We start from the raw sequence: 12,748 nt of genomic DNA on the forward strand, positions 1-12,748 counted from the left end.
CTTGATTAATCCAGCCTGATGTGTGCCAAGCTGCTCAGCAGAAACTCAGCTCTGCCTCCCCTTCCCCCAGCTCCCCTTCTCAGCCTTCCTTTGTTTCAGGATGGTTTCTTACACAAACCAGGATCTGCAAAGATTAAGATGTAAATACATTTGTTTCGTGGGTTTCCTTGCATGTGTTCATGTTTGCAGCCTTGGGCTTTATGTAGAATAAAGATCTTGGACCCAGTGAAGGTGGTGGTGCTGACAGCCCAGGAGTTCTGTCACAGATCCTGTGTCCTGGCTGGGGAGATGGTGGGAGTTGGTTTGTGCTGGGACTGCTGGCAGCCAGCAGCTCCTTAGTGTGTTCTGAAGTGAGAAAAGATGTTCTGGAATATCCTGGCTGGAAAGGACCCCCAGTGATCATCCAGCCCAGCTCCTGTCCCTGCACAGACACCCCAAATCCCACCCTGTGCATCCCTGGCAGTGCTGCCCAACACTCCTGCAGCTCTGGCAGCCTCAGGCTGTGCCCATTGCCCATTCCCCCTCTGGGGGAAGAACCCTGCCCTGAAATCCCACCTAAACCTCTCCCCTTCATGCTTGAGCCTTGGACCAAGGGCAGAGGAAAACCTCTTTTTTTCCCTGTTTAAGGCCAAGAACATTTCTCAAAGAGACCCCAGTGAGGTCCTTAAATTAAACCCAGTGGTGGACATGGGGAGGTTTTCCCCAGCTTCTTAATACTTGGAGAGTTTTGTGAGCATGATTTAATGGAACATATTCAAGCATGATTTAATGGGACATAAAATGCCTCTTTACTCTGATATCCCATTGATCTAAAGGAGAGACAAAACTGAAAGGTGGCTCTTTCTTTCTGCTATTGATTCACGATATTTTGATATAAATCCTACAAGCAGGTGCCAGCCTAGGTTTAATTGCAGAGAGCAGGATTTAAAGGGGGAAAATGTAATGGTGTAACCTGCACTAATTTATTTCCAGATGCTGGCAGGTGCTCTGTGCTGGGCCAGTGCAGTGCTTCCCATTTAGCAAAGAAAGGATTGTGAGGGATCACCCTCAGTTTTCTCCAGTCAAGCCAGAGATTGCTGTGTCCCAAACTGGCCCAGTGCCACTGTCCTGCAGATCTGGCAGGACCTCTGCTTTGGGGACACCTCCATGGGGAGGGAAATCTTTCTGAGACAGCCTTTTGGTACTGATGGAATGATGAATGTGGGCTGAATTAAATATAAAATGATAAGCTGGTCTTTAACCCTATGGTAGCTAATCACTGACATGGGGAAGTATTGTGGCTCTGTCCATTGGATTTAATTTAAATTTAGAAGTTTTCAAAGGTACAGAGTGTTCCCTTGAACATTCAGCATCCTGGAAGGAGACTTGCTTTGGGCTGAGATACAGCATGAGCTGGGTGTTAGAGATAAAACCTGAGATTCTCAGAACCCTGGAATGGTTTGGGCTGGAAGGGACCTTAAAACCATCTTGTTCCATGGGCAGGGACACCTTCCACTGTCCCAGGCTGCTCCCATCCCTGTCCAGCCTGGCCTTGGACACTGCCAGGGATCCAGGGGCAGCCACAGCTTCTCTGGGCACCCTGTGCCAGGGCCTGCCCACCCTCACAGGGAACAATTCCTTCCCAATAGGACCTCTTTGAGCTTAAAGCCATCCCCCTTACCCTATCACTGCTTGTCCTTGCAAACAGTCCCTCTCCAGCTTTCCTGTAGTCCCCTTTAGGCACTGGTGGGGCTCTAAGGTCTTGCTGAATTTTGAAGTATTTTGGCCTGGGATTTGAATTCCAAAGGCCTTGGCTGGCACACAACCAAAGGCTTTCAGCTGAGGGGGATGGCTGTGGGCAGAGGGTGTCAGGTGAGGTTTGATAAGCTGTGCAGTGCTTGGGGCTCTCCCTGAGCTCCTGCCAGGAGCTGGGGTCACTGCTGGGTTCTCTGGGCTGCTCCTCAGGGCTCAAAGCACTGAAGGCACTGAAGGAATTCCCCATGCCAAGAGTGCCTTTCCCTGTCATGCTGAAAATGCAGACTCTTAGAGTGGGAAAGGTGTCATTCCTGGGCTGAGGAGGTGCAGGTGAGGAGGGAGGTGTGGGGGCTGCAGGGTGGGAGCTTCACCTGTCCTGGCACTGCTGACCTGCAGTGAGTCCTCCCTGAACTGTCTGAGTATTCCCAGAGTGAGGCCATCAAACCTGTGCCTCTGCCTGCCCATGAGCTGAAGGGTAAAGCATCCAGGCCAGCCCTTTCTCTACTAAAAATGTTTAAAAGAAAATCCCAAAGCACCCACCACTGCCCACCCCGTGTCCTCACCATTCCTGCTGCTTCCAACAGCTTCTCCCCTGCTCTTTGCAGTGATCTTTGAGTCAAGTGTTGCTCTGCCCTTTTCCCCTGGCTGCCCCAGAGAGCCCAGCAGCTCCAGGTGCTTTCCTGCTCTCAGGCAGGAATATTTGCTGGCTTCTCCACAGGGAAGGGCCTGGTGGGGCTGGAGGCTGCAGCAGAGCATTGCTCACCCCACAGCTTTGGCAGCAGCACTGAAGGGACCCCGTGGGAGGAACACAACAAACCCAATGTTAATTGGGTTTTAAATTGCTGCCTTCCCCTCCTGTGATGGCAGCCAAAGCCACCAGAGCAGGGAGTTTATGCAAAGCCTTAGCTGCCTTTGGAGACTTGGGGCTTTGTGCCCCCAGCTGTGTGGGTTTGCCTTTCCCTCTCCTTCCTGAGCTTATCTCCTCTCCCTGGATCTTTGTCTGCCTGTCCTCGGCGAGTGGGGAAGGAGAACCCAGCTAGGAGTGGTGCAGGGAGAATGCCAATGAGCAGGAGATGAACCTCAAAGGGCTGGGTTTGGATTCGCCTCCAAAGCTCTTTGATCACAGGCTGAGCTCTTTATCCCCCGCAGCATTCCTTGGGGGAAGGCTGCCCAGAGGTGAGCAATGATTAAAAGGAAATGCTCCTGCTCCTGTGACAACCTTGTCTTCATCAGAGCAGGTATCAGCATCTACCAAAAGCTGGTTTTAATGTCTGAGTCAGTGTAGTTTGACTTTCTTGGCAGGATTTCAGGGTCACTTGTCACTTTGCCCCATCGTGACCATTCAGTCATTCATTTTAAAGAAAGATTTTTCCTTTAGAAGATCCTTTTCGATGTTTGGTTCCCTTCTGTAGAGCTCGTGACTCGCTGTAGGGAAGGCAGTAGTTAAATCAAGAAACACAACTGTGTTTTTACCCAGCAAACTTGTTTAACTAGAGAAGATTCTTAAAGAACTCTGTTTCTGTGGAAATCTTTGTATCCCAAGTCTTGCTTTGGAGTCTGAAGAGCACCTGCTGTTGCCTAAGAAACACCCAGGACAATTCAAGGCAGAGGCATTGCTGGGGAGTCAAGGAGCTGCTGGGATGTCACTTGTGCCTTTGGTCTTCCCCTGCTTAGCTGGGCAGGGTTTGCTCTGTGCACACTTACTGTAATTTGGGAGCTCTGCTCATGTTCTGTGTCTGACCATGGATGTGGGGAGGGGGTGGGGAGGCTCCTTCTCTCCTTGGCCCACATGAATTTATTGTAGGGAAAGTTGAATTGAATTGGTGGGAGTAGTTAAAGATCTCCTGTTTGCTTTCTGCAAGTGCTCTGTTAAGACGTTTCTGGTTAAGATGGAACAGCATCCATGTCCCACTGGGAGTGATCTGTACTCCCTGGGGATCACCTGGAACATTCCCTCCCCTCAGCCCTGCTCCCTGGGTGTCCCTGGCTCAGGTCTGGTGTATCCATCTAACATGGCCCTGCTGCTGCTACAAACCTGGGAGCTCCTGCTTCTGTGCTGCTCTGAGGTGTGTGTGAGCAGAGACCCAGCCCCACAGCCTGCCCGAGTCCAGGAATTACTCCTGGAACCCAGGGAGGTGATCCCAAGTGTTGGGGTTGAACCATCCTGGCTGTGGAGTACAGAGGCACCAGGTCACAGCTCTGTGTCAGAGACAAGGATGTGTTCAGAAGGATCTGCTGAGAGAGCAAAAGACACTTATTAAGAGTATTTAACCAAGGCTCATTTTATGTTCATTTCTTTCCAAAGCAAATGCAAAGAAAATTCCCAAGTGCTGTTTAAGATCAAGACTCATTTCTGAGTCCCTGTAAATCTTGGGGCAGAATGGGGCTGGGGAGTTTCCCTTTAGCTCCTAAAGGCATTTGGTGTCTTCTGGAGCCTCTCTTGGTTACCTGCCTGCAGACAGGGAACACAGCTTTAGTTGGGTGAGCTCTGGCTGTGCTCTCTGAGCTCAGGGATGCTTTGCTGCTTTCTCTCCCCAGCAGTAGGGATTAAAGGCTGCATTTGCAGGCAGTTGGAATCCCTGGCTGGGAGGAGGTAGCAATGGGTTTGCCCCCTGTGCCTGGCTGGAAAAACTGCTCTGGGAGCTCTGCTAACCCCACCTCTCTCTCTGCCCTTCGTGCTGCAGGTGCAAAGAGCTGAAATACGGCAAGGACCTTCCCCAGATCTCCATCATCTTCATCTTCGTGAACGAGGCGCTGTCGGTGATCCTGCGCTCGGTGCACAGCGCCGTCAACCACACGCCTGCCCACCTGCTCAAGGAGATCATCCTGGTGGATGACAACAGTGATGAGGGTGAGCAGGGCTGCCAGAGCCCACCCACACCCCCTCCAGGAGGGGGGAAATTGATGGGAGTCTTCTGGAGGGTTCTTTGGGCAGAGGGGATGGGATGGGATGGGATGGGATGGGATGGGATGGGATGGGATGGGATGGAATGGGATGGGATGGAATGGGATGGGTGTGCTGCTGGCACAAAGTTCTCTTCAGCGTCTCTGGCAAGGAACAGGATCAAAGCACAGTTCAATCTGAGACAGTTGTTGTTTGAAAGCTTAGCTGGAAGCTGGGAGGTGAAGGAAACCAGAGAGCCACCTGACCTTTCTCAGGAGCTCTGGTATCAGGGTGTCCTTGTTTCTGATAAGAACATTTTGGTTGTTGCACAGATGCACCTCGAAATATTTCCCAGGACAGAGGAATTTCTGCTCTGGCACCTCCCAGAGGCATTAGCTGATATATTTCCTCTGTGTGTGCCTCAATTTCCCTGTAAAATACCATCCCAGGCTTTATAGATGGCTGGTGCCCTGCAGAGACCCTCCTTCCCTGGGTTCTGGTTTTGGTAGGAGAAGGAAGAAGGAAGAGGAAGAAACAATCACAGCCCACTTAGCCAGGTCAGGCCCTGACACAGCTTTGGGGGGATGTTGGGTTTCCCATGTTACACACGTTGTGTCCTTTGGTTCAACCTGCTCTCAGTCTCTGCTCTGATTCCTTCCCCTCTGGATCTTGATAACACAGAACTGCAGGAAGCATTTTCAGACTCAGATTCTTCCAAATTCTTTTTTTCTTCCAAAATCCACTTGGACAATGGCATCAGGGCAGTTAAAATCCTTGTGAAGGACAGCAAATAGTGAAGTGATTTTGTTTGCTGGCTTCTTCAGTTGTGCTGCATTTTCATGCTTTTAATGTTATTTTTAAAAAAAATAATCAGGGAGTGCTGTGAATGCTGTGATGGGAAGGAAGAACAGGGCAGGGTGCAGGATGTGGAGAGCTCATTTCCAGAGGGAGCTGAGAGGTTGCTCTCTGTGTGTGAGGAGAGGAGTTGCTGCCCAGCGAGCTGCTCAAGCTGTAAAAACAGCACTCAAACACCACAGTAATGAGCACCACGGAAAGCTGATGAGTTCTAATTACCAGGAAAAGAATCAGGAGGGCAGCTGCTCTGCTGGTGGGAGCCACAGCAGCTCCAGGGCAGAAGCCTGGGTGGTGTCCACAGTGAATCTGTGGGATTTTAGAGCTGGAACTGTTGGGCTAGTGAAGGGGAAGTGCAGGTGAGGTGCTGCTGGGGCAGCTCACATTGTCCAGGACTTGGAGGGTTTGAAATACCAAAAGGAGAGGCTCCTTCTCCAAATTTTATCCTGTTAACGGGGTGAAGAGAAGAGCTCTTTTGAAGAGAAGCCATTGGTGTCAATCACTGAGCTTCTCTCCCCGCTGCTGTGCACAAAGAAATGTCTCTGAGCAGCCTCTTCCTCATTCACTCACCGAGGCTGATGGTGAGTCAGGTGCTCTGGAGACTCTGGAAAGACACATAAAACAAATCCTTTCCAAAAGCATCTGCCTCTTGCATAGGCTGAGGCTGCAGCTGGCAGTGAGGATGCAGGATGGAATCCTTTATCCCCTGTGGGATTGCAGGGCACCACTTTCCCTGGGCTTTGCCAGTGCTGGGGCTGGACAGGGCTGGGCTGCTGGCAGGACAGTCAGGTGGGTGGGCAGAGCTTGGACTGTCTTCAAGCACTTCCAGCCCTGGCATTTCACAGAATGGTGGAAGAGACCCTAAAGCCCATCCAGTGCCACCCCTGCCATGGCAGGGACACCTTCCACTATCCCAGGCTGCTCCAAGCCCTGTCCAACCTGGCCTTGGACACTGCCAGGGATGTTTTGGAGTGTTGTACAGCAGCAGGGATGGAGGTGCAGGGAGATCACCCCAACTGATGGACAAGTTCAAAGGTGGGACACACTGGGAGGCACAAAGGTGGGAAAATCCCAGTCTCCTGGCACACCTAGGCTGTCTCCCAACCCAAGGGTGCATTGATTGGAACCAGGAGCATCCAGGGTCCCTCCTGATGAGCCAGGGCTGTGCTGAGGGCTGGACATCCCTGAGGAGCATTGTCCTCAGGGGCATTGGGATGGAGGTGCACAGGGAGAGTGGTGTGGGGGCCGAGGTGTTTCCATCAGCTGGGAGGGTGAGTTAATAATGTCAGTGTTCTGCTGCTGAGGCTTTGCAGGCCTCATGACAAATGAGATTTTTAAGGAGGGATTTGAAGGAAGATAATGAGGTAACTTGGCAGATGTTTATGAAGAGCTCCTCCCAAGCGTGTAATAATCTACTTTTCTCATGTAAAAGAAATGATACAAAGCAGAACAGATCTCTGGGACCATGTGCTCCCTCTCAGCATCCTCGAGAAGCTGCAGTGACAGCCAGGAATTATTAATGGCAATAACATTGTCACAGAGTTCCCACTAATGGTAGGCAATAATTTTGAGCAGCAACAGCAGCATCGCTGAGTTGATGCTTTGGATATTACAAACAAATTCCTCATAATAAATAGATTTGGCTTCTACAGGAAAATAATTACAGGAAAATAGTTCCTCACGAGCTCTCAGATTTAGAGAGGAATCCTGGAGGATCAAGCAGAGGATGGGGCTGTGTGGGTGTAACTCTGGAGCTGTGATTGAACAAGACAAGGAATTTCTTCAGCCTTTTTGGGAGCAGCTGTGTGGCTGTGAGGGACAATTCCTGGGGAATGTGGGTGTAGCCCAGGAAAAGCCTTTGAGGCTCAGCTGTGTAACCTGAGAGAAGGCTGAGCCCTGAGAGCAGAGCCCAAGCCCAGGAGCTGTGCTGTTCCCTGGGTCACCAGAAGCAGCTTTGGGGACGTTGCTGAAGGCTCAGGACAGTCCCTGGCTGGGGGGTTTGGGTGGGGTTTGTCAGGGGGAAGAGGAACCACAGCAAACCTGGGTGACTGAAGAACAAAGCACCAAATAGTAACAGACATTTCCAGGTAAATTCAAGTTTTAAAATAAGCCCCGTGGGCAGAGGCAAGAGCCACCTGCCCTGCTCACCTGGCCCTGTGGCCTCCAGGCAGAGCTGTGCCACAGCCACCAGCAAAGCCTGGTGCTGCTGTGAGGTTTCCAGGCTGGAACAAAGAGCTCCTGAAGCCTCATTAGACACTCCTTGCTCTCAGCTTTGTTGTACAACAGCACAGCACAACACAAAAGTGTGCAGCGAGAGATTAAAGTTAATGAACACAGCCATTCTGATGCTTTATGTCTGAGCTGTAAATAGATAAAAGATGCCAATGTATTGTAACGGGGAGAAAAAAAATCCCTCCTTGAAGGAGCAAGCTTGGGGAGTTGTAGTTTGAACCCCCTTCTCCCCTGAGCTGCACATTACACTTCATAAAGACTCTTTTGGAGGCTGCTTTTGTTTGTGCTTGTTGCAGGCTGTAATTCCAAAGGCAGTGTGCAGGTTGTGTTTGGGAGTGATAACGAGGTTCTGGGCTGGGGGAGGGATGCAGCCATGTGCCCCTGAGATGCTGTGTTATCTCACAGCTGCACACTTTGTCAGAGTCTGTTGCTTAATCATCACCTGCTTTTTTTTTTTTGTTTTTTTATTTGTTGTGTCTTTTAGTGTTTTTAATCGGGGATAATATCTCTTTGAAAAGCAAACCTCTCGGAATAAAGGAAACCCTTTGGATAAAGGCTGCTTAAAGGAGCTGGCTACGCTGGGGAGACATGCTTGGGGTTGTAATTTACCTCGGTGCTGCACATTAGTGCGACTTGAGGGATCCTTTCTTGGTTTGCAGCTGATTCCAGCAGCAGCAGCAGCTCGTGGCTTACTCTCCCGGGAGCTGTCTGGGTGTTTGTGTTGGGAGGGAGAATTGCAAGGAGCTGAGTCACATCCCAGCCTTTCTCAGGCTCAGTGTTGAGTTATTCCAGCCTGAGGAGAGCTTGGTGAATGGGAGCTCACCTGGGCTGTCCCACTGCTGTCCAGCTCCCAGGCTTTTGGGGCTCCGTGGAGGAGAGAGGCAAAGCAGCACAGGGTGGGGGTCTTGGGGTGTCTGTGCAGGGCCAGGAGTTGAGTTCCATGATCCTGGTGGGCTCCTTCCAGCTCAGAATATTCTGTGATTCTGTCTGGGTTTTGCTGAACCAATGACCAGAATGCCCTGCCTGGGACCAGCTTTGTCTGTGACCACTGATTCATCCCCTGCTCCCCCTGGCACAGCCCACTCTTGTCCAGCTGGGGGTAAAAACCTTCAGACACTGCCCTGGCTCTGAGTCTCCCTGAAAAAATGTCCACATTTATTGATTGCCTGTTGAAGGAGCTGATTTCCTGCAGCAATCTCAGCCCCGATGGCTTTGGAGTTTCAGGCAGGTGACAATGTGGGACAGGGCTGGCTGGGGTCTCCCATGGCCCTGGAGCACTCCCAGCCCTGACCCCTCCACTGTTTCTGATAACACCCTGGGCTCTGTGGGCTTTTCCCACCCAGCTGAGCCTGGCAAACACAGGGATGTTTTCCTTAGGGGTGTAGAGGAGGTGTGGTTCTCTCCCAAAGACCACCTGGCCAGTGCTACACAAGGAATTCCCTGCTCTTGGTAGTTCCTTGAGCTTCTCTGGTGCTGCTGGCCTTTTCTCCTTTCTCTGTGTGGCAACGGGCAGCTCCCACCTTTAGTTTTGGAGAGGTTTGGGCATGATTTGGGGTGGGATGGAGCAGTGGGTGTTTCTGTGCTTGCCTTTGGGCTGACGTCTTTGGGTGACTTACTTTGGCATCAGGTGGTTCCATTTCCCTGGCATCCCCATTTCCCAGCCCGTGTAGGGTGACAAAATACTCTGTAATAGATGACATAAGTCATTGCAGCTGGCAGCTGGGGTTTTTAATGGAGCAACAAGTCTATTGGATTTGAGTTCCTGGGATTGCCCTTCAGGGAAGATCAATAGGGACAGATGGAGAACAAGAGGCAGGATTGAAACTGAACCTGTTGGCATTTTCAGGAGTGCTTCTCTCTGCAAATCTTCCCGGGAAGCAGAGATCAAACCCTCCTGGATTGCATCCTGAACAAAGAGGGTGCTGGGGGTGTGCCCTGAGGGATGGGCCAGCTGGCTTCTCCGAGGGTGCCTGAGGGTGTATGGGAGGAGAACCACGGGTGCAGAAGAGAAAGGAGGCTCCAGGGCAGGATTGGAGTGAACTCCTGGTTGTGCAGCCCCTGTGGGTCCTCAGGAATCCTCAGCTGACAGGTGGGCTCCTGTGGTGAGGAAGGGTAAGGGTGAGCTGAGACCACTGCTCTGCTGCCATCCTGGCTCCTGACTCCCTTTGCTGTTATTTCACATCCAGAGTCCCAGCTTTTGAACCCTGCTGGTCCTGGCTCAGTGTGCTGTGGATGTTCTCCCTGTGGCAGCATCACCATGCCCCGTGCCAGGCAGAGGCAGCAAGCTCTCTGCTCTGTCCCTGCTGTAGTTGGTGTGAGGTGCTGGGAGGAGCAGATCCAAGGGCCAGGCTGCCTTTGTGTGACAGCTGTTCTCTGCTGCTGTCCCTCAGTGCAAGGCACAAATCCCTGGTGCTCTGTTCCAGACCTCCCAACCTTCCTGTTGCAGGTGCCTCAGCTGGGGAGGAAACATTTCCTAAGCTGACAGGAGAGATGGAAAGCTCTGAGGTCAGCAGCAGCTCTGCAGGGCTGGAGCTGGGTGTTCTGACAGTGCAGGGCACTCAGTGACTGCTGAGTGAGGGAAACGTGGGGGGAAATTGGGGATAACTTCACATGACCTGGATTGGGATGAGATTTGTGAATGAGTGATGGTTTCCAGTGGTTTGAGCAGGTCTGGTGCCACAGGAGCAGCATTCCCAGGAGCAGAGGAGCTGTGCCAGTGCAGCTGGGCAGGCACTGGGCTTCCCACATCAGCCCTGCTCACTGACAGGGGGACACCTGGGCCAGGCTTGCTGGATGCTAAAACAGGAGTTCCTCAGAGAATTTAATTGTCCAAGGGCAGGTTGGGCTGGGTTTAGAACAACCTGGCCTATGGAAGGTGTCCCTGCTCTGGCAGGGGGTGGAATGAGATGAGCTTTAAGGTCCCTTCCCACCGAAACCATTCTGGGATTCTGGGATTCCTGGAGACTGGCATTTCACTTTTGTTACCCAACACTGGATTTTCCACTCCTGCACTTCTGGATGCTCTGGGAAATGAAATACCAAGAGCATCCCATCCGAGTGCCAGGGATGTATCCCATAACAGCAGAACAGTGCTGTGCTCTGTGCCCTCTCCTGTCAGAGCTGCAGGACAGCTCAGAGGGGTGAGATGGCCCAGGCCATACAGGGTGCAGCCTCCTCCCCCTTAGGGCTTGCACGGGTGTGGAAGGAAAGTGAGTTCTCCCCCTAAACTGGGAGCTGAGTCAGACTGGAGCAGAGGCAGGGAGCAAACCTGGAAATGTGTGAGGCTGTCCAGGAAACTCTCTGTGGAGAACTGCCCTTCCCACTGCTGGTCAGTGCTTGTGTCTCTGGAGTGTTCCTCCAGAGCAGCAGCCCCTTGGGGACACCTGTGCCACCCTGGGGTGCCAAGGAGCAGGGTTGGAATGGTGCCACCCATGAGTATCTTGCCTGGTCTCCTGGTGCCATTTCCCTGCTGCTCAGGTGCTGCTCTGGCCCTGTGCTCCCAGCAGCTCCCTCAGCATCCTCTCAGCGAGGAGAGCCCTGGCTGTGGCTCCCTGGGGACATCCTGTGACAAGGAGCTGCTGTCACACAGCGTGGTGGGCTCAGGAGTCTCTCAGCTTTGACCCTTAGCTGCCTGTGAGATGTGACATTGAAACTCTCCTGTTTCACTGCAGCTTCGCTCTGCTTTGAGCTGCTCAAACAATTCCCCAGAGGAGTTCTCACGTTTTCCTTCCACTGAGACTCCAGCTCCAATGTGAAAGTTGTTTTAATCATTCAGTGGTGCTGTGGTCTGCTGCATTAATGACTTACCTGCTGCCAAAGCCACGTGAGATGCCAGTGCTGTGCTTGTGGGGCTTCATCTGTCAAAAAAATCGGTGTCTCTGTCTCCTTAAAACCATTCGGGAGAGTTGTTGTCTCCATAAAATCCTGGTTTTGCTCTGAGTGCCTCAGCATGAAATGGAAGTTGCTGAGTTATGGATGTGTGTGATGCAGATGCTTCGAATTGAGGAAGGGGCTCATTTGCTTTATTCTTTTTATTCCCACTTCAGCATAAAAGAGAAAGGAGACTTTGTGGAAATGGAGATGTGAGGGGAACCATCCCAGAAAGGCAGTGTGGAGAAAGCACATTTGCTGTGCCTGGAAGGAGGCGTGGCGGGGAAGGGAACAGAAAATCCTTTTCCTCTGATGATTTCAAAGCAGATGAGATTCGCTGTTTACTCCTCTGCTCTCCATTGTGTTTCCTTCATGTGGTTGCCCACGTGTGCTCGTGTGTCTCAAGGATTTTATCCTGTGAATGATTAATGGTGACTTGACTTCTCCTCTTTATTTTCTGTCCTGGAGAGAGAGAGAGAGAAGAGTGCATGAGAAGGGTAGTAGTCTGTAATTTGAGGTTACAGATCATATCTTAATTTTCTGCTGTCCTGAAGCCTCACAGGGATAAAAGATCATCTCAGGAACTGCTTTCATGGTGTTAAGAGTTTGTTTTGGTGCAGAGTGGCTCTTCTGAGCTTTTAGAGTTCCTCTCTCCAGCAAACCTTTGTGCACTGAACTGATGCAACAGGCACTGAAAAGACCAAGGTTTCTGGCACTTTTCCAAAGTGCTGAAAAAACCATACCCTTGTTGTAGCCTTGCCTCTGCTTCCACCTTCAAAGCGGGTCTTTTATACTCAAATCTTGTACTCTAAAGAATTTTCATGCTGGTGGTGGCTGAGGCTGGAGGTCCCTGAGGTTCTCAGGCGCTGCACACACAGCCTGGACAACAGAGGGAAATGAGCTGCAGTGAGCATGAGATCCATGGTGGGAGGATCTTCTGAACAAAGCCAGAATCCCTTTCATCCCCACACAAAAGCAAGAGGAATTTCAACTTTTCTAGTGGCAAAACAAACAGCAAGTGCCAAGCAAGTGGTGAGGCTGAGGGGAAAGGGCAGTGAAGCTCAGGTTTTAGTGTAGTTTGAGTTAATTCAGGCGGGTTTTGCAGCATTTCCAGCAAGGCATTCAGCTCAAAGCTCCACCAAGAGTTCAGGATGCTGCTGGGTGCTGTCGATGTGT

At 51.4% G+C, this 12,748-nt stretch overlaps 1 protein-coding gene across 1 annotated transcript in view; it reads left to right on the plus strand.

The window, feature by feature from the left end:
• The window catches only part of GALNT17 (polypeptide N-acetylgalactosaminyltransferase 17), a 197,003-nt gene that overhangs the window by 70,174 nt on the left and 114,081 nt on the right, over positions 1-12,748 (plus strand). Inside the window, exon 3 of the mRNA XM_085078732.1 lies at positions 4,419-4,585. Coding sequence (XP_084934858.1) covers positions 4,419-4,585 — 167 coding nt within the window. The remainder of the gene's footprint in view (positions 1-4,418; positions 4,586-12,748) is intronic.

Source organism: Lichenostomus cassidix, chromosome 19, assembly GCF_008360975.1.
Source record: "Lichenostomus cassidix isolate B80296 chromosome 19, HeHo_3.0, whole genome shotgun sequence".
Classification (NCBI taxonomy): domain Eukaryota; kingdom Metazoa; phylum Chordata; class Aves; order Passeriformes; family Meliphagidae; genus Lichenostomus; species Lichenostomus cassidix.